The sequence below is a fragment of the Drosophila takahashii genome, chromosome 2R (assembly GCF_030179915.1).
Source record: "Drosophila takahashii strain IR98-3 E-12201 chromosome 2R, DtakHiC1v2, whole genome shotgun sequence".
Lineage (NCBI taxonomy): Eukaryota > Metazoa > Arthropoda > Insecta > Diptera > Drosophilidae > Drosophila > Drosophila takahashii.
Genome location: NC_091679.1, coordinates 31,729,305 through 31,751,665, shown reverse-complemented (window position 1 = coordinate 31,751,665; position 22,361 = coordinate 31,729,305). Strand labels below are relative to the sequence as shown.

Genomic DNA, 22,361 nt, shown 5'->3' with positions numbered 1-22,361 from the left:
TGAGTCTGCTCCTTACATTATTTAGTTTTAAATTAATACTGACAGTTTGATACTAGCTGTAGTATACTTTTAATACAACGCGTATTAACTGTAAGCTTTCGGTTTTTTTTTTGGGTGTAGTAGACCGCTGGGCACTCGCACTTTCAGCTTTGCTGTTTGAAAATACAGGTCGTGGGTTCGATTCCTGTGTGAGTCAACACTTTTTTTTTTATTACAGTTTTTATTACTAATTAAGTTTTTTCGTCCGCGTGTTAAATTTAAAGTAGTCTTAAAAACCTAAATACATATGGAAATTCTGAGTTTAAAGACTAATTTATGTTAAGCATGCGAGGAAACGGCCCAAAGTATCCCAGTCACCAGCAAAAAATACAATTTTTTGTTTGTATAACTTAGACCGCAAAAAAATAAGATGTGTACAGGGTTTGTACGTTGCATAGCTCGATGGGACTGTGGTGCAGCGCTAGACCGTTAGACTCCAACTCGAGAGGCCGTGGGTTCGAACCCTCGTAGAGACACCCTAATGTTTTTCTCAAGTAAGATGTTTTTTCTCTTTATATACATCTCCTTAATTCGATTACAAAGATGATTTTTCAGTTATAACCGGCGGTTATACAAGTCTGCTGCCTCCTGCCCCCAACAGCATCGTCCGGTATAGCCGACAATTCAAGAAACAAATTATCTGAAACGATGTTCGTGTCTGTGTGTGTGTGTGTATGTGTTGAGTCCTGTTCCCAGGAAATATCAACCAACACACACACACACACCCCCCCCCCCCATCATCGAAAAATTAATTGATTTTTTTTTTGCTTTTTTTTGGTATTATTTTTATGGCGATTCGCCCTAGATTTGTCGCCTAGTCGCCATTGACCCCCGTTTTAGGGCGATTTTCCCTGTTTTTAGGGCGATTTTACCGGAAAATTTCTATGAGTGTGGTTTCTTTTTAAAACAGTGTGGATAAAACTATTATTATATCATCCTTTCATTTTAACTAAGGATTTGTTCTTATTAATTTAATGAATTTTATACTCGTGTGTGCAACTAAAAATGTTATTCTATTGAAAATAGTAAAATATATTTTTTTGTTTTAATTTTAAAAGATTATAAAAAAGTTGACAGACGCTTAATTAACTTAATTAACTTTTGCATGTGATCTTATATATTTTCTACCTTTCTAAAGCATGTTGCTTCTTCTTAGCATTTTGTTCTGATAATAATAACATTCAACTCTAAGAAAGAACATTTGTGCTTACAGGGTTTTTAGTAACGAAAATGCTCTCTGTTTATCTATTTGCTAACCGTTTTGGGTCCCTGCTATTTACCCTCTATCAGCTAAGCTGCAAAGAGGTTTCGAATGGGTTGTCTGTCCCTTAATTTATCTGATTTTTCAGGCGATACCCGATAGACATTTTGTTATCCATGGCATTTTGAAGTGCAACCGGTAAGCACTTTTCAGCAGTTCGTAATCCTTGCCTTCTGGATTGCTGAATTGCCGAAAAGCCGCTTTTGTTGTGTAATCGAGAACTTAAACATTAGAAAGTGGCCGGGGGGAACTAAGCCGACGACCCGGCCATCAATTTCAATCTGCATTCGTCTATTTTTGGGCGCGCATGTAAGCACCTGACAATGTTGGGGATTCCGGGTTTTTAGGCATCCTGGGATAACGAAATTGATGAATGTTTTTGCCCGTTGCCCGAACAACAAACAAGCTGGTCGTCAGAGAGCATGAAGAGCAGGAAGAGCAGGGCGTGTGTGGAGTATTATCCCCTCGGAGGAGCGAACAAAAAACCTATCAAAACAAACGATAATGCCGACCCCCCTCCATCCCTGTTTGATGATGAGCAGGATACGGATAATAGGGATGTCGATGCCATTAGGAGGCCAGGAGGGGATGATGATGTGTTGATTGCCCCCAGATGAGTCGAGTCGATTGGTCAGTTCAGCCGGCAGTAAAATCCCGCTGCATGTGCGTATATAGAAATCAAATTAAATCACGTTTAAATAGGGCAGTAAAAGAAGGCTTTATGAACTCGGCCTGCTTAAAGGTTCTCTGTAGATTTTTCCAATCGATTTCCATTTCGAATGCCATTCGGCCTTTTCACCCTCTAATTAACGTTAATTAGCCGAATTCGTGTACTCTGGCTGCAATGGAAGTTTTAAGCTGCTGGACACTTTGAATATTAACAAACGTTCGCGGCGCCTTTGTGAGCTTAAGCCCCTAGATTCCCTTATTCAGGCCCGTTCGCCATTCATCGCAGCTCATTAGTTGCCAACCAGCGACGGTGGCCAGAAGTCGATTTTCCATTCATCTTCGTTTCATTATGTTCCTGGCCAGCAGCAGATAACCCAGAAGGCTGAACCCAGCCCTCCATTGACAAATTTATTTATTAACATTCGAGTTCATTAAACCAAAAACAGCAGCTTGGCCTGCCTCAGCTGGCTTTCACACGCCTGGCTGGAAGTTTTTGGGCCGGGCGCATAAATCACTTGGCCGTCGATGGATCCTTAAACCTCGCCATCTCTTTCGGGACGGGGCTCTATCATTTCTGGGCCCTGGATGCTCGGCTCTCATCGACAAACTTTTCCGAGCTCCCGAGCGCCAACAAAAACATCAACAAAAGTAGTTCTTAAAGCTCATCCAAAAATTCTTTGTCGAGGGGCCGCAGCAGCAACAACAACACACGCGGCTCGCTTAATCTATAAAGATTTATTTGTCGGGCTGCAGAACAAACAGACTTTCCCCTGCCTACCCGCGATTGGCCAAAAGTTTTTTAATTAAATCTCCACCAAATGGTGGGTGTGTGCGTATACAAGTGGAACATGTTAAAGTTTTTTACATTTCGGTCGGCCTTAATAATCTAATTAAAGGAGTTCCGCCCTGTCATCCTGGGCGGATGACTTTGCTGGATTTAAGTTTAAATTTAAAAATGCTTAGGTACGGCGGAATTTTCTTTTGTACACATAATTGCATTTATCGCGTAGCTTTAATAATATATTTTACACAGAGCTCAGGGGACTGCAGAATTCGTTGATGACATTTTTGGATAAAAGCTGAACGATGTTAGAGGGACAAATTGCATTTTATGGCACATATTTTATTTAGGCCACCTTAAATCCCTTTTAGCTGAAAAATATTAAAGGCTCAAGCGATTTTTATTGTTGGAGAATAATTAAGTGAGTGAGAACCCGGTTGTAGTTTATTTTCAGTACACCATTGTCGTTTATAATTATATCTGATTGGAACTATGTTTGAATTATGTATGACTGCTTGATTGGCAGGTGAAGCCTGCTTTTTGTTACCCAAATTGGAAACTAGACTCCCGGGCAGTTGAGAGCCATGGCAGATGCGCATAATTGGAGTGCCATTATTTGTGTAATGGACAGCTTCATTAGCATGCAGGACATGATGCTATATGGGTGGACAAATTAATGTATCCCTGCTTATAGTTATGCGCATGCAGTATTGCTTCGATGGAATAGTGTTTCGATAATTTTGTAATTATTTTTACTCAAACTGATTATTCCTAAGGGGTCTAGCTTCCCTTGCCTGTTTCACAAATTATTCCCAATAATAATTTCATTTCCAAATATTAAGCCCTTAGTGTGTACTTCGCTCGAATAATATCTCAATCTGATTTTGCATTATTGTAATTAACCTGATTGCCCACTCATACACATACCCTATTATTCCAGCTCGAGTAATTTGATAATTGTTTTACGTCACAATAAATTCATTGCACTTAATTCAAAATGTATGCTGCCGTTAATAACCTTTGAAGGGCTGGGGCTCGAGCTTCAAAAATTAAAAATGTAGTTATATTTAATGGTTTATTTAAATTGTATTGTATGCTGAATAAAAATAGGCTAAATAAAAATATCTTTCAGTTTAGTTATAAATATAAATTATCTTGAGTATGGGGATTGAAAGATAAAGAGTTGCACTTTTAAAAACTTTGACAGCACAGCAAACTAAGAACACCTTTGCCTGTAATACCCCCGGAAAGTTAGCCATTTATACCATTTTTCAAACGTTAAAGTCTTGATTCTCAGTTTAATTTGGAAACTTGTATCGAATTCAAATTTATCGCATCCATTTAAGTAAATTGTAGATGTAACAACTCAATGCATGGCAATGATTCATTTTTAAATTTATTTAGAAAGTCGCTCAGCTTTAAGAATATATCACATTTTACCAAAAGCTTTGTCCCAAAAATGAGGGTTTTGTTCATGCTAAAAAAGCTTTTTAATGTGGATCGTATGTTAGCATATACTATGTTTATACGATAGCAATCACGATTTCTTGAAAGCGCGATATAGAAATTGCCCCTGTTTATACGACAGCCGAGAATTCATGCTTTTATTCACTCTCAGCTGATATGTATGCCGGACCGGTAAAAATATCTAATTTTTAATACCACTGATTAGAGAAATGGCCTATAAAAAGCCATCAATTTCTAGCGATCTGGCAACGTCGATCATTTTTTACAGAGTTACCAGATTGCATATCACCAAATCACGCTTTTGGGCTGAAATCATAGTCAACTTTCGTGTGTTGCCGAATTCACGAAATGGCGTTTATACAAGCACGAATCGGCCGAAAGCGTGAAATGATAGCGTAAATTCGGCATCGTATAAACACAGTAATAGTTAAACTGTTCGAAATAACCGTTGCTGTTAACTATTCCAAAATGCAATGGATCTATTTAAATTTTAATATGTCTAAACTCATGAGTGTAAATATTTATGATACCTTTTTATGGCCTTTAAGTTCAACCCTTTGACTGTGGCAATATAATAAACATAAGATGTTAAATTATCAGCAGAATGGCCGTTTTATGTAATGCAAAATCTAAATATTAGGTTCAAAGCGGCTAAAAACATTATTATAATCTGCTTTTAAAAACGCCAAAGGCCCTCTAATTTGTCAAGCATCAATATCCGGTTGCAAACAAAAAGAAGGAGGGGATTATGCCGATGACCCATTCAATTAGTTTAATGAGGCAAAAAATAAACACCTGCACTATTGCTGGAATGCAAATGTTGTGAAAATAAACCATAAAATCATCTCATTGATTCTAACGAACTAAATAAACGCTGGCAGCGGATAAACAGCTGCAACAACATAATGTTGTAAGCACTATTTAACTTGTAAATGTTTTAATTGCTGCATTATAATTCAGTGGTTTAGAAACGAGCATCTATTAATTATCAAAAAATAATTGGTGGTTAAATGGAAAATTGTATTGGCCAATGAATAAGCAAGACAAATTATGAAATAGTTATTTATGGAATTTATTCAATACGCCTACGGTCGGAAGTTAAATTTATTTAAACCAAATAGTCTAGGATTACCATGAATTGACAATCACGGAAATTAAATTATTTGGTTTACAATTTCTAACATGCTTTTAAATCACTATGGACGGCAGTCCATGTAGTGACGAAGCGCACCAGGAGAGTGTGCGAAGGCGACTACTATATATACACGAAGAAATGAAAATCTCCTGTGATGGTCCGATCATAATGAATAATACACCTATCGAAAGGTATTGCGAAAACTAACAGAATTGCATACCAAGACTTTAAGAAAATCAATTGGCTTGGGAGAGAGAGCGGTGAAAGTGAAAAAGTGAAAATTTCGAAATTTGGAGCTGTTGGGGCCGGTGGGGATAAATGCCCCCTCGCAATATTTTAGTTGTATTCCTTTTGAAAATACCCGTCGAATGAGGGGTCATTTGTCAAAATCCGACTCTCCGTTCAAAAGTTATAGCCAAAATAAGATTTTCTTCTTCTTCCCAAAATGAAAATTTAATTCTGTTTGTCCACTTGTCCACTTGTCCACTTGTCCAAAATATGTTTTTTAAGTTCTGAAAATTTGATATGACGTTCATCACATCGATATTAAAAACTTTTGTTCTACCACTTTTGGAAAAACCCGCTAGTTTAGCGGGAAAACAGCTATAAATAGCTAAAATTCGGAAAGCCGTAACTTCTATACTACTAAAGCTACAGACTTGTGCTGCATCTCGTTTGAAAGGTATTTTTAAATGCTATAAACGCCTTTTATATGCAATTTGTGTAAATGTAATAGTTAAAAAGATATGAACAAAAGAAAATTTTTTAAAACTTTTTTTTTAGCTTTTTTTTAATTTTTTCAAAAACGGCTCTAACGATTTTCCTTACAACTTTAAACTGTATAGCCCTTGAGATTCCTTAAATTTTGGTATATAACACATTACTGTAAAAAGTCACGTTTAAAAGTTATTTTTATACGAAAATAACCACTTTTGCCAGCTCGAACAATTAACGCTCCCTGAGTATTGAATTTTGTGGGAGGGTATCCGAACTGTATTTTAGGGTCATGGAATCAGTAAATTTGCACTTAAGAGTTCCATATAGGAATCTTTTGTTCTACGACTTTTGGAAAAAGCCGCTACTTTAGCGGGAAAAAGCTAAAAATAGCTAAATTTCGTTAGTTTGTAAGTTCTACACTACTAAAGATACAGACATGTGCTATACCTCGTTTAAAAGGTATTTTGAAATACTTCAACGCCTTTTTAACTTAATTTGTTAAAATACAATAGTTTAAAAATTATGATTGACCAATTTAAATTTAAATGTATATATTAGCTCCTATGAGAGCAAATGTAAACAAACAAAAACTTCTGATATCAAATAAAAACACCTCTTAACGAGGTAAAAAACTAGTGACGACCGCACCTTCAACATACAAAAGTTCTGATATCAACATTTGTGACGAAAAATTATTACACTCGTCATTAAATAGACTTTCTAATCTTTTCTCATTCGTCACGCTGCAATAGAAAATGCCTGTAAAGGGAAAAAGGCTGGAATAGTTTGCTAGGGCGGGCCGAATGAGAAAAGATTAGAAAGTCTATTTAATGACGAGTGTAATAATTTTTCGTCACAAATGTTGATATCAGAACTTTTGTATGTTGAAGGTGCGGTCGTCACTAGTTTTTTACCTCGTTAAGAGGTGTTTTTATTTGATAGCTATTAAATAAGGAGTTTCTTGGAAATATTAAACATTACTACCTACCAATAAGTACCTATCAATTCATAGGCTTAATTCAATTTAACCACCCGGATGATTTGCGAAATTGCATTTCATGCAACGCCATCAATTCGATTCGCAGTCAATTCGGCTGACAGGTAATGACATGAGCAACATCCATAATTCAGATGGCAAAAGTGTCAACTGAGGCCGGCGGACAAGTGAGAGCAGAACGGAGTGACCCTGAGCCAGATTTGCGAACTTAGAGCGCTGAAATGCGATGGTAGCCGGTGGTCGAGTGAAAGGTGTCGGCCAACTGGAGTTCGAGTACGTGACTTTAATACTTGGCCAAATCGAAAACCATGGACCACAAGCTAGCTGATGTTTGGATTCCGGCTCTCTGGCTGCGAGCCCATAAGCGGCTTATGCAAAGCACCGATTCGGGGTGTGGGATCGATTTAAAATCGAGTGTATCACTTGCCCGCTGGTTTGTTTTGCAGGGCGAGCGGCCGCAATAAACAAAAACAGACTTTAAACCCGTTTTAGTTGGTGACGCACCGAGGGAATTTACCTGTTGAACTTCCCCGATTAAATATGAACGCCATTTCGGGGATCAACTAATTGAGAGTCTGCGGTTCTGGGTGTAATTAGCATTAATCATGGTTACAATAATAATACACAAATTAGAACTGTTGTTCATCGACTTTTAATGATTGATTGCGGGGCGTGTTTCCTAAATTTTATCTCCACCCTCTTGCGACACCGTGTTTCCTTATCTGCCCTTATCTATGGAGAAAATACAGCCTAATTGAGGCGAGAGTTCGATGCATTTGCCAGTTAACTTTGGACCACATTAATAACAACTGCCAAAGGCACATGTTGAACACTCGACAAACAGTCCGCAGCTCGTTGAAACGTTAATTAATGTATCTGCCCAAAGACAAGCGACTATCTAAATCGAATCACACTGTTTGCCGTTCATTACACTTCCTCGACATGCAAACGAGGTTCATTAGCTGCTCATGAATCAGCGGGTATGTCAAGTTTACAGCGACCACGGGGCGTATGATTAACCATAATTATGAAGTTTCGAATTTCTGCCAAGTGAAGATGGTGGCTAACCGCAGATTTGCGGCCAACCTGGCATCGGAATTAGAGCCTTGACACGCCTCCACCGCCGGCGTCACGTTTCTTGTAAGACGGCTTTGGGTTGTAAAATATATATATTCCATATTGGAGGCGATCAGAAACATCTGAAATGTCGGATTTATGCAAATCGCCATCAAAGCGGCATCAAACCGAGAGCGGAGAGCTCAAACCTGTTGCTGCTGTCGCATTCATTTCACTTCCATTCCATTTCATATTTAGAAGTTCGCGGTCCGAGATTTTTGTTTAGTTTTAATTGCGCCCGTAAACGGTTCAGTTCGCTCCGATCGCCTAAAATCGCCTGCCCTTCAACAAAACATTTACATTTTCCCCCATTTGGGTTGCCTTCAGAGACAATAAATCCCACACGCAGTGTTTAAATTAGTTGGGAAATAAAATAAAAAATAGGTAAATTTTGGTGCAATTTTATATTAAATAAATGAATAGCCTGCTCAAAGTGTTGTTGAAATACAGAAAATGCGGCTGTCTCATTAAAAAACAAGAAAGGAAGCTAGCTTCGGCCAGCCGAAGCTTATATACCCTTGCAGATCATTCCTATTAATTAACAAATCGCAAAAATGTTCAATTTTCTAATATTTCTCATTAATTTTCCGATCGTTCCTATGGCAGCTATATGATATAGTCGTCCGATTTTGATCAAATTAAAATTGAAATTCGGAAATATTTAAAAAGAGTTATATCCTAGAGTAGAAGATAATACAATAAAAACCAAAGAAGCTAGAATTTATTTCCTATTACTTTTCCATTAATTTTCCGATCGTTCCTATGGCAGCTATATGATATAGTAGTCCGATTTTTTAAATAATTAATTCGAAATTCAGAAATATTTAAAAAAAAACACCCCCAAAAGTAGAAGGTAATATTTCAAAAAACACCGAAGCTAGAATTTTTAAAAGTTTTTTTCTTCCGATCCTTCCCATGGGAGCTATAAGATATAGTTGTCCGATCCGGTCGTCTCCGACATATATACTACCTGCAATAGAAAGAAGACTTTTGCGAAAGTTTCGTGCCGATAGCTCAAATACTGAGAGACTAGTTTGCGTAGAAACAGACAGACGGACAGACGGACAGACGGACGGACAGACGGACATGGCTAGATCGACTCGTCTTGTGATGCTGATCAAGAATATATATACTTTATGGGGTCGGAAACGACTCCTTCACTGCGTTGCAAACTTCTGACTGAAATCATAATACCCTCTGCAAGGGTATAAAAAACTTAACGGCAGACATATCATAAATAAAAGTGAAAACCTCGACACGGAGCTTAATTAAAAGTCGTGAAGTGAACAGTCAATAAGAAAACAACCATCAAATATTGCCATTACAAGGAGGAGATAGTGAAAATAAATGAACTCAGCCAGGTGTCTATGCATGCGGTGTAGCGACCCAGGGATGCCCAATATGGAATAATAATAATAAGTGAAAAATACAATTAAACCAGAATGTGTAAACTTGTTTGACACCACAATTGTGCGATTTACTGTTTTGTTTTAAATTAATTCAATCTCTGAATATTCATCCATTGAATAATATGTTTAAAGGTTGCAGAATTTCAATGCATTGACTCAGAATCAATTTAATTCCTCGGAATATGTAGGAAAACATGAAATCGGATCTCGATTATTATTTTCCTCTTTCACATGAGTTAAGCACAATGGGATTTCACTTTTATTAATTATGCATTTTTTGTATTCTGCCGGAGGAGCCTTCGCCCGTAATTAACCACATATGGTATCCATTGGCTTCCACCTTGGCTTTCCCTCTTCCTTTTCCATTCACTGTACAATTTTCCGCCAGTTTTCCGGCGGCCGCACTGGTCAAACATTTTCACGAATTAAAACGAAACCGGAGGCAAAACCTTTTTGTGAAAGGGAAAATATTGAACAGAAAATATCTATAGAAATGGCATTTTATGTTAATTGAAAAGCGGCAGCGAAGTGATAGTAAATGTCCGAGAGAAGCTTCATTTACTTGCCGGCATAAAAGCAATAACAGCAAGTGCATATTCCTGGCTAAAAACCCCAATAGAGGGATTTTTAATTTATTAATATCTCGATATGTTGGTATTAAAAAAAAATAGTTTAAACTTGCATTAATCAAGCACTTAAACAACATTTCGATCCATAACTAAAATGTAATTCTTGTTAAAAACTTCCTTAATTGCATAGCTGAAAACATTCTGCGTGCAAATAAAACTAAATAACGAGTGTGTTTATTAATTAAAACGTAGAGCCACCATCATTTTGCACCGCGTATTCCTCCAATTTTTTTCAATTTGCTTTGTCCTGAGCGGAAAACTTATTAAAATGCTCGGCGGAAGCGTGAAATTGCGAGGCCAGCACACACGATGCGTGGGTGGAAGTGGGTGTAAGAGGGTGGAAGTGGGTGGAAGTGGGCGGAAGTGGTGCAGACTAGGATGGCTCCGCATTACTGCAACTGATTGTTGGTAGCCAGACAATGCAGCTTCTGGCAACTAACCTAACTTCGCTCATCAGCGTTTTCAACGCGCAGCATGTGGCACATATTTACGTTATCGTTTTGTAAGTTAAATAAATTATGGTGAATGTCGCTGGGGAGAGGGCGTTGCTGCTCAGTTGGCATACATTACGTTTGCAAACTAGATGGAGCCATAATATCGTGTTTAACTCGCCCAGCGAAACGTGAGAATGTTAGAGGGAGTTAGTGGTGGAAATCATAGGAAAAATTGCATCATCAAAAGCCAGCAGCAGCACTTCCCATGCACTTCATGTTGATCGTGCATATTTTACGATTAATCCGAACCCAGCCCTTCGAGTCTGGAATCTGGGGACCCGAGGGCACAAGTTCGATTTGCATTCTGCCATTTATTACCATGTTTGTGGTTGTCGACTGATGGCAGCTCAACCACTGCCACAGAATTGCCATTTGGCTGCTTCTGAATTCGAGTTTATTATTAATTGCATTGGAAAATTATGGGAAACGCAATTCAGATTGACTCTGCTGGCCATTCCTTTCCACACGGAAGATAATATGGATTATCTACCAGCCAAATTAAAATGGGCAATAAATTGGGTCACAATAGCTTCTGTTTGTGGCGAACCGAGCAACATGTGAGCATTAAGATCACAATGAATGTTTTATCGGAATGCAGACAAATGAAGACCTTGTCTGGGCTAACATACTTTCTAAAATTAATACCTTGATCACCTCGTTTAAATTAAATTTTTATTTAAGTGTGATTATAAGAAGATAATAGAAAAAATTACTATGCAAATGCACTTTAACAACACAGGTTTTTAGTACCCTCTATTAGTTATGATTGAAGAATATTGCTCAGTGTATCAAGAGCTTAAGCCATAACCTCTCAGTCTCGAATTCTGTAATTCGATTTGCATAAATACCGGCCGAAATAGCAACATTTACACTTGATTACAAAGTTAAGCACACGCCCTCGAACGCAACTGCCGGAAAAGTGGAAAATCGAGTCCATCAACAAGTGCACACACGCACATAACACAAAGTGCAGTAAGCGAACGGAAAACGCACTTCCACTCGCACACTGGCGCCAAAGGGCAAGGCAACCGGAAAAGGGCGGCAAACTGGAAGAGGGCGGAACGGAGGCGGCAAAGCGGAAATGAGCGGCAAACACACAGCACTGCATCCAGAGTCATGCGGATGGAAAGTGAATAAATATTTAAAGATTGTCGACTGCCGTCGAATGGCATAAAGTGCATCAGCGGGTCAGGACTTGACATTTGGCCCCTGCGCAAAGTTATTGGCCACATAACCGCGGCGTTTTGGGAGTGTGTGTAAGCCACTTCATTTCCGTTTCCGTGCTCTTTGGAAACGCCTCATGAGTACCACCCACCTGCTTGCCAGGGCCTTTGTGTTTCGTACATTGTTGCCGCATCTGCTCGGCTGTAAAGCGTGGGAAATTAGTTAGAAGCATTGAAGGCGGAGGCACCCAAAGTTTCAGCCAGCTGCATGAATGTGGCCACAATGTTGCAGCTGCAAGGAAAGAGCTTTGCCAGGATCAAGACTTATGCAACATCAAATGGGTTTACACAAGGAACAAAATATACAACAATTTACAAAAGTATCTTCTTATTTTTATTTTTATTTTAAGCTTAGATTTTGTTAGACAATTAAATTGTTAGAGAAAATATTTTTAATGTGTACTTTTTTTTAATAAACTATTGTTTAATATTTTGTTTTTATTTGTGAAGTTTTTCTTCTGTGAAAGGCTCTAGAAATCGGAACCTAATCTTCTTACTCGGCATATTTGAAATTCCTTCAAAGGTACCAATTATAGCCTGCATATTTATTTTCAATTTCAGTCCAGGCTAAATTTATCGTATATCTCATTGAGTTGACCATCAATCAAACTGATGGATGCTCCAATATTCTTATCAATGGCATATCAGCAGTCGACTCTCTTAAGCTGTTAGTAAGTGACTGTGGCTAACAGGGGAAATTTTAACAGAAATGTTAGCAAGAAAATCACAGCAGGCGCATGTTATGTTATTTCATTACATTAAAGTGAAAGTAGAAATGATTTGATTGAACAGGGTCGGATATACGTATATAGAAGGTGGGGGTTGTTATTATTGTCATTTTTATTGCTGCCGAACTTCCGCAGCAGTAATGAAAACGTTTACGTTTGCATTACGTCGCTGTGCTTATTTTTATATGGCCAAAATTTTAGGCCAAACTTTTGACGCACTCGTCCACATAAAAAGCAACGTCGCGTCGGAATAACTGGAGCATCATTTAGTGGTCCCCGTATCCCAATAGGGCATCTCATAAAAAATCCTTATTGGCCCTGATGACATTATACATTTGTGATTGATTTCTGTCTGCCGTGTGTCTTTAATCGAGTTTAAAGAGTTTACTGGCTTCAAGCCATTTGGCGGGCTTCTCGGCCCATTGGTTATCATCGGAAAATTGAGCGAAATTATGGCCTATTCGCATAACGGTTAAATAATGGCCCCATTTTCCATTGTTTTCATTTTCCATTCTCCTCCGATTACGGTCAATAGGAAGTGCTACATGGCCGGCAGTGAATGATTCAACAATCAGGATATTGGGTTATAGGCGAGTGCAATTCCTTTCATTCACTTTCCATCAACAAGGCTTCTGGGCTCGCCTGGATTGTGCATTTCTAATCAAGGTAATCGTTTTACCAGCAGGGCCAATTTGGCTGTGGTTTGGCTAGAGGGCTTCTCTCAGTGGGTGATCTACTATATGGTTGTGGGTAAAAAATAGAAAAAAATAACAGATGTGTTTTAAAGTATTGAATATATATTATATACATATGATTTCGGAAAATGGGAGCCAAATATAGCTTTTCCGACTAGATTAATAAGAAAAGTAAAAGATCCGTCCTGAAAACGGCTAAAAATGACATTCCTGATAGGCAAACTAGTCAATTTCAAAAGGATTAAAGGATTATACTACATTGTTTAAATTTTTGCTAGGCATATTGCTTTGGCATATTGCCTTTCACTTTTTCCCCATTTGTCAGTCGAGTCCATTTAAGAACAGGACAAATGAATCGGTTTTTTACTTAGGTGTTGGTATACGCTGACATATTAAGAGCAAATTGAGACATTCTTCGATACAATCTGAGACATTCTTCGATACAATCTTTAGATCACATTCTGGGTAAGTGTGGATATGTTAAAAGTAATGGTGTGGATAGGGGGCTGGGTAAACTATAGTTTAAATCAGGGAACGTAACTGTTATAAGTTTTATTTTAAAAATCACACTTTAACAGTTATTTTCTGATTTGTAAAGTAAAACTCAAAGAATAACTGTTATTTTTTGAGTTTTATAATAAAAGTTGACAAATAACAGTTATTCGTCGTGATCAAAATAAAACTCAAACTTGATTTATGGCGATTTTGTGGGTAAACAAAATTTTAAAAAAATATAGGTATAAAATATGCGCGGTTGCCTTTTTTTACAAATTATTAGTAAGTTATAAAAAGCACGGGTATTATGTTTTTTTTAATTATTTCATTTTTTCAAAAATGTCAAGGGAATAACTGTTATTCATAAAAATCAAAAAATAACAGTTATTTTTTGAGTTTTATTATAAAAATCAAAAAATAAAAATCATTACGGATTTGTAAACTACAATGGCTAATAAAAATTGTGGTGTATTTAAAAAATTTTTAGGACCCTTCTAAGTGCGTGATTTTTTTGTATGAAAAATTTACAATAACAGTTATTTTCGTTCCCTGGTTTAAATAGTTTAAAAACAAACAAAGGTATCCAGGATTTAAGCAGTTTTTACTAATTCAATTTTTGTTTGGCAATCCCGCTGAATTTCCCATGCACGCTCATAAAACAATTGCTGGCCTGGCCCATAAGTGGGCCATAAAAATATTTCCTGCCCGGCGGCGAGGTAAGATTTATGTACCTACCGCTGCTGTAATGCTGTATTTCATTTTTGGCCAGGCGGTATATTTTTCTTTCCTCTCGGGCGGAAAACGTTGATCGCACTTTCATTTTGGACTTTGCTTTGTTGCATTCCTCTGACGAGGCATAAAGTTCGGCTTGTACAGAGTTTCGCATCCCGTGGATTTCCTGCTGCATTGTTAACCCTTTGAGGGCGTCATAAAAGCCAGGTAGCGTGTTGTGTTGTGCTGAATGTCAAAGGAGGTGCATTGTATTCAAACCTATTGCAGTGGCTACGCGGGAGTCGGATAGGATACGACAGCTGCGAGTCAAAGGATGTCATCCCAATTCAAACGTCCATTGTTCTCAGGGATTTCATGATTTGATTTTGTCAAAGGTTCTGCGCCAATATCTTCAATAATCGGAATCGAAATTGGGATAGCCTTGTGCTAAGCCAAGGATTATTCTCTTCCGGAAAAACACTCATTTGGGCATTTTGGTCGGCTTGCTGCCTAATTATCAGGCAAACTCCAGACGCATAATTGATCTAAAGTTAATTGCGAGGCATTAATGCCTGACGAGGCCAACATGTGCGGCTAAGTGCCAAGTTGTTCCGGCCAGGACTCGCAGTCGGGCGCATTTATTTGCTGTGTGTCAGCGCCATAAGTCAATCTTTTTGTTTGGCCCGAAACCCATAGCCTACATATATGGGTGTTTTCCCTTTTTCGGGGCAGTGATTGATTAGTTTTGGATGGGCGCAAGGTGAGCGGGGGGTGACTGCTCCTTTTTTGTGTAAACAAGAACCTCAACATATGCCCGAGTCGATTTATCAAATCTAAACAAATGTAAAACAAAGTTGAGCGAATGCAAATTGAAGTTTTGAGCGAGAGATTTATGGGCCAGCATCTATTCACTTCGAGTATAAATGTAAATATGTATAAATAATTTCGCAACACTTTCCCCACAACAGAGTGACTCTCTGTCGTCTGTCGGGCAATAATTTAACTAAATTACTGGTCAGCCGCATAAAACAGAACTCAAGGCAGGCAACTCAGGCATCATTGTTATCAGGCCCAGCCCAGTGGACTCTTTGGCATTTTATGTAAAGCCGGAATGGTCTTTAACGATCCAACGTCATGTCCTGGGGCCAGTTTCCGTTTAATGCTGGACTGTTTCGAAGGAGTGGAAAGTCGAAGGGGGCTGTGTTGTGCATAAAAAACAAATGGCTGGCCATTTCGGTTGCGTCCATTCTGATGATTATGCCAGATTTTCATTTAGATGATGAACGATGATGCTCCTCGTTGACCCACCATTAGGTGGAAATGTTCTATGGGAACACCTCCCTCCTTTCGGGCCTGTCAACAAGCCATTGAGAGTTCACTTTTATGGGGCATGCTTCAAAACTTCACTCACTTTTCCCTTTGACTGCTGGCCAGCTGATAAAGGCATGTCCCTTTGAATTGAATTATGAGATATTGCACTTGTCACTGGCCGATTATGCATGCAAGCCCCTAGAGCTCGGCCCACACTGCGTATGATGAATGCTTAGCACGGTACTCGGGTAATTGCTTTCACAGCTGATTTACGGCTTCGATTTCAAGCGGAGCCCAATTAATTCGATGGTTGGGCTAATGACGAACTCAACTTTTGGCCAATTAATTTGGCCACGCTTCGCGAAACGCCGCAAGGTATGCAAAATCAATTTCCACTTCAAGCCCGCGATGGAGAAGGGGTAGCATTTCAATCGGTTTGTGTACAGCCAGCGATTTACATTAAGTCACGGAAATCACGAAAACAGCCGGGGGTGCGGGCCGGTGTGAAGCCACTCAGAAGTTGGCAAACAGACCTTTAACTTTGTATCAAAGGTGTAAAATTTCATAAAGTGTCGTTGGCAGAGGGCCCAAAATCAAATGCAAACAAAGTCACTGAAACGTTTTCCACCCACGCCTTTGGGCGTAGACAGGCATAAATTCTTGCTTTCTCGCTTGCCAGACGGAGTTCGTGCTGTGAGGCAGCCCAAAGGATTATAAGTTGGCGAAAGTGTCCTTGAGGCAGGAGCATCCCAAAGGGACTCGTGGGGATATATGTGTGGGCGTGGCCGGAGCATTGGGAGCGGGCTTATTGCCCGAAAAGCGTAAAGCGAGACCCAAAGCCCCGAAAATGTATGGCCGAGACGGAAAGCGATATGAATAACTTAAAGCTGATCCGTTGGAGTTGAGTGAGCACTCAAAGCAGCGGGGGTCCTGCGAGGGGTAGATCCTTGCGCCCGAATGGTTTGGAAACTGGCATACCACAGCTGAATGCGGAATCTCTGCCAGGCGCTCGATAAATAAGCCATTTTCAGGTGCAACAGCCAACAAAATGCAATTTCAATTAGGCCTAGGCCATGACATTGTCAGTAAGCGCCCGTATGCATGCAGATCCTGGGCTGAATGATTAAACAAATCGCTGGAGTAGCCAAATCTGATGAATAGCCGACTGTGGGATACCACATATGTGTGCAATTAGTACACGTTCTATTATTTCTATCATTTAGCTTAAATAAGTTTAAGCAAATTAGTTATGGGCAGAATGGAAACTACTTTCAGTTAAATTTAATTTATTTCCTGCACTCAAAAAAGTAAGATATAGTAAAATGATAAAATCCAGCAATAAATTAGCATACATTTAAAAAGCTTTTTCAGCTGCACTAACTACATTTATTTATAATAGGACTAGTAAACTATTAACATGATTTACGTTTATTTCCTGCACACAAAAAAGTAAGATATAGTGAAATGACAAATTGAAGCAATATTTTAGCATAAACTATTAAAGCTTTTTCGCCTGAACCTAGTACATGTAAGCCATATAGTGAGCTAGTTTGCGGTTCATAAAGCAAACATGATAGAAAGAAAACAAGGAAATAACACATAACTCAGAGTCCAAAGTAACAGCATGCACCATCTGCTACCATTTTTATCTTTCAATTGTCGAATTTTAAAAGGCCATGTCCTCCTCCTCCGCATGCCTGCGTCCAACTGGATTTTGCTAACAGAATGCCAAACGAACGCCATTGTTTTCTTTCAGGGCCTGCTGACCCCTGACCCCGCAGTGGACATGGTTTACCCCAGTGACACGTCGGACGGCAACAACGAGGAGCTGGCACTGGAAGGCAGTGTTGCACATGGCAATATCAACGGCCACGGCAATGGCAACTCGCCCGGGACAACAACCACTCCGAACGGGGACAACAAAGTCAATCAGCGGCAATACGAGCCGCGCGAGCGCTTCATTATCACCAAAAACGTGGTCGTGATAGGCCTGGCCTTCATGATTCACTTCACGGCCTTCCACGGCACATCGAATCTGCAGAGCTCGGTCAATGCGGATAAGGCTCTCGGAACCACCACTCTGGCCGTCATCTACGGCTCGCTGATACTGTCCAACATCTTCCTGCCGATGACGGTGATTAGGTGAGTGAACTGTAGTTGGTTCCCAGATTAAACACTTTGATACACTTTACAGAGCTTGATATTAATTCGATTATATCGATGTATATAACAGAAAAAATATTAAATATCAAAATTTCTATATTTTTCAAGATCTAACATATAAATAATGTAGAATCTGAGCTTTGTTGTATCAATTTCATAAATTTTGTAGTTCAATATAATTTTAGCACTTCCCAAAAATTTAATTTTATACTCATTATCGAGATATTTTTGAAACTGAACAGTTTAAAATAATTGTGAGAATAGTTTAATTTTTTAAAACACTTTATTTTTAGTGTACCTTTTTTATAAGTTTGCTCCGAAGATAACCTAAATCCCATCAACTGACTTAATGCTTCAACCTGCCCATCAAAGTCCCAGGAATTCAAAATCATTCTCTTCATACCCAATGAATTTTGAATTGGCCTCATCCCGCAGCTCACCAACATAAGAAGATAGATGGTTTAAACAGCCATCGAAAGAGTACTCAAATTTAGCCTCTTAGCATAATTGCCAATTTTTGTTTGGAGTTTCCTTTGTCTCGCGAGAGGGTGAAGCTCATTTCGCGACGTGTGGCATGCCATAAAAGTTTCGGTGATTGTCTGGCGGCGTTTTTTATGGGGATTTTATGCAGATGTGACAACGCCGAAAGCGCAGTCAGCAGACGCCCCCCGAAATGTGTGTGACTCCGAGCGCATTTGGCTGTAAAAATGTCAACAGGAAGTCCTTGGATTAGCACAGGTCCCTGCTATCCTGGTATCCTGCCATCCCTATTTCCGAATGTATCCCATTTCGGGGGCGGCGAACCAGCCACCCACGTCTGACATTTAAACAAATCGCTAATTTATAGCGAGCCTCGCTTCACTTGGCTTATTCGAGGCACGAACTGCTGGCTCAGGCAACTTTAATCAGTTAACTCGATTTATTTAGATTTATGGCCTTGGGCCCCGAAATAAATGACCGCCTGCTAAGCATGTGCCACTTGCCACTCGGCACTCGCCACTCACCCGTCCCCAGAATGTTTCCTATCTTATTATATTTTTCTATTTCCCCGATGTGTTTCGTCAACAGTTGGTTCGGCTGTCGGTTGACCATGGCCCTGGCCCTCTTCGCCTACATGCCCTACATAGCCGCCCAGTTCTACCCGAGGTTCGAGACCCTGATCCCGGCGGCCCTTATGGTGGGTTTTGGGGGTGGGCCACTGTGGTGCTCGAAGTGCACTTACCTCTCCACCGTCTCGGAGGCACTCACCCAGGTGCGGGGCAACAAGTCGCGCAAGGATGTCAACACCGTCAAGTTCTTCGGGCTCTTCTTCATCTTCTACCAAATGGCCCAGGTGTGGGGCAACCTGATCTCCTCCTCGGTCCTGACCCTCAGTGCCCCGGCCACCCAGTCGCCGGCCAATGCGAGCTTCGAGCTGGAACTGCAGCGCGAATTGGAGCGCAGCAAGGTGGCCGAGCTGTGCGGGGCTCGCTTCTGTCCCGGAGTTGGGGCCGAGGCCAATCCCAACCTGGTGCCACCGGCTCCCGAGCAAATCCAGCTGCTCAACTCCATCTTCCTCGCCTGCATGGCCGGTGCCGTGGTCATGATGATCTTTGGCGTCAGCTCCCTCAAGCGGTAAGTACCTGCCAATTTTTACTATAACCTAAAGTAGTGTTTTTTAAATAATACATTTATTAAAGAGTTAAAATTCCCTTATTTCTGGTAAAGGTATAAGTTAGGTTGTTAGATTTGAAAGCCAACCGATTGGGCATTTTTAAGGTCTTTCATATGTAAACACTTTTGTATTGTTTTGGTCAAAGTAATGATAGTTTTAGACGAATATTAAGACTGAGGATTTATTGCAAACAGGTTTTGAAGCTTTTGTAACTCGGATCTTTTTCTTAGCGGATGGAGGTTTGATCTATGGAATGTTGACTGTATATTAACTTCTAGAAATAACAAATATTTGGCAGTAAATAAACCACTTTAAAATAATTTTATAGTAATAAAGTTTCATAAAAGTATAACCATTTTGTCACTGAAGCTGACGATGCAGTTCATCATCCGGTTGAATTAAGGGTACCAAAATGCAAGTGGAAGCTCTTGATAGCTTTATAATCAAATCTACCCTTTCAACTTAATGAGCGATTGCTTCTCTTTTGGTTTTTTGAAGGCTGTTTTAAAGTTAGCTCCTCTAACTATTTAATAGTTTTGACACCAGAGGGAAAATCCAAAAATATCTTTATCAGGAAAGTCTTACAGAAATGAAGCAAAAACTTTATTTTTTTATGTATTTTAAATTTTTAAAATTTTTTAGCTATGGAGTGAAGCGCGGCGATACTGGCGATGGAATGTCCGGGCTGAAGCTTCTCACGGTGACCATAAATCTTCTGCGCAAGCGTCGCCAGATCCTGATGCTCCACATCACGATGTTCATCGGTCTGGAGGAGGCCTTTCTCGCTGTGGACTTTACCCGTTCGTTTGTGGCCTGCGGCTGGGGAATCTCCAGGATCGGATTCGCCATGATCTGTTTTGGAGTGGCGAACGCGGTGGCTGCTGGAATCGCAGGTGCCCTGGTGGAGCGCTTCGGACGAGTCACACTGGCCGGACTGTGTGCTGTACTGAATCTCTGCCTGCTCACCTACATGTACTCGTGGGAAGCGAGGGAGGGTGACTACCTGAGCTACTGCACCTTTGCGGCCATTTGGGGCATTTGCGATGGAGTCTGGCTGGTTGTGGTCAATGGTTGGTGAATCCACTAAACTCGAGCTTGAGTTCGACTCAAAGCTCTTGTATTTGTACTAACTTTTGTATATATTGCAGCTTTTTATGGCATTCTGTTTCCGAACCATCTGATTGCCGCTTATAGCAACTTCCGGTTGTGGGAGAGCACTGGTTCCGTAATCGGCTATGTCATCAGTTCTCAGCTTTGCACCTCAACCAAACTGTTGATTTTAATGGGCGTCATGTTGGTGGGCTGCGTGGGGTGAGTTTCCAGTTTGAATTTCACGACTTTTTGACTGACATTCCTTAATTTCCTTCAATAGGTATGGTCTCATCGAGTACCGCGTTTGGCAGAAGCAAAAGAACCTGGAGGTCATGCTAAGTGACTGATAAATAAATCAAAGCTAAACCATTTTCTTGCCATTTACATTTTGACTCTGTTTTTTAAATTCCCTAGCATTTCTAATTCTAAGCCCCTCATTTAAAACCCACTTTCCATTACCCAAATCTACAAACGGACACAGAAATAGTTGCCTCATGTGATATCGCCGAATAATGTTAAGAACTCTTCGTTACTAAATAAAACCAAGTTTGTGTTAATTTTTTAAATAGTATTTTTTATTACAATCATTTAAATATTTGTTCAGTTGTAGCTGTTTTCTTGCTATGTACCATTTAAATTTCGTAGTTGAAATATTTTTTCGTTTCTTTTCAATCATAATTTTTTAAGTTGCTACATAATGTTGCTTATTCTAAACACTTGCTGTCTTTATAGCTTGCTTTTGTTCATTTTGAGTGCTACCATATAGAATTTTTTTAGTTTTCGAGTCTGAACTGGCTAAATACTAGGGTTATAATTTGTTTTATAAATTGTTGAAATCAGATTCGTTTCAGTATACAAGTTTAGCCAACGCATTAAATGCAAATATTTTTACTCATCGCTTACGAGCTCTAAAGAATTTCTTAGACTGCGGGTCATACATAGATTTTATGCAGTTTTGGTTTAAATGGTTTTAAACATTTAGTATGTAATTTGTTACGTGGTATGAACTGGTTTCATTTTTGTTTTTCTTTTCGATTCTTTTTTGTTTTCTTTTGGAATGGCACATCAATGTGATAAAATTTGGCCTAAAACTGCACAAGTCTGCCTTGGGGACTTTAGACTACTTTTAGGCTATTTGGGATATGATAAGTGTTAAGTAATTACTTAGATGGCTAAATATTCAATTGGATTGGGTTCTTGGGTTTCGGGTTGTGGTTCGCTTGCGTAAGCCGATGTCCTTTTGTAAATGCTATGACACACAGTATTACTTTACATGGCCTAACTGCTAAACTCTAGGGTGTTGTACAACTATCACACTGTAATACACGCTTTCTCTCACACACACAGACACTTGTATACACTCACACTTAGACACCTAGCTATATACACGGGCCAGCTATTTACAAGGGCCCCTGGCCCTATACCATGCCCTTGGACATCATGCGAACGGTGTTCTTGAGGGCCTGTCGCTTGTTGCAGAACCAAATGCGGATCACTTCGCGCTCGTATCCCAGCTGGTGGGCCAGTCCGGTGATTTCGGTGCCTGCGGGGTAGGAGAGAAATCATTAGAGCAAT

General features: G+C 39.6%; 2 protein-coding genes across 2 annotated transcripts in view; one reads left to right on the top strand and one right to left on the bottom strand.

Moving 5' to 3' along the window:
• Positions 1–8,402: 8,402 nt before the first annotated feature.
• LOC108062544 (UNC93-like protein) lies at positions 8,403–21,352 on the top strand. Its single transcript, XM_070213288.1, has 6 exons — positions 8,403–8,566; positions 17,634–18,019; positions 19,109–19,654; positions 20,337–20,764; positions 20,843–21,005; positions 21,067–21,352. Exons 2-6 carry the CDS (start codon positions 17,664–17,666, stop codon positions 21,131–21,133), a joined length of 1,560 nt encoding a protein of 519 aa, XP_070069389.1. The 5' UTR covers positions 8,403–8,566; positions 17,634–17,663; the 3' UTR covers positions 21,134–21,352.
• Positions 21,348–22,361, bottom strand: part of pdm3 (pou domain motif 3) — a 73,297-nt gene continuing 72,283 nt past the window's right edge. The window contains exon 11 of the mRNA XM_017149260.3: positions 21,348–22,329. Coding sequence (XP_017004749.3) covers positions 22,205–22,329 — 125 coding nt within the window. The 3' untranslated portion in view covers positions 21,348–22,204. The remainder of the gene's footprint in view (positions 22,330–22,361) is intronic.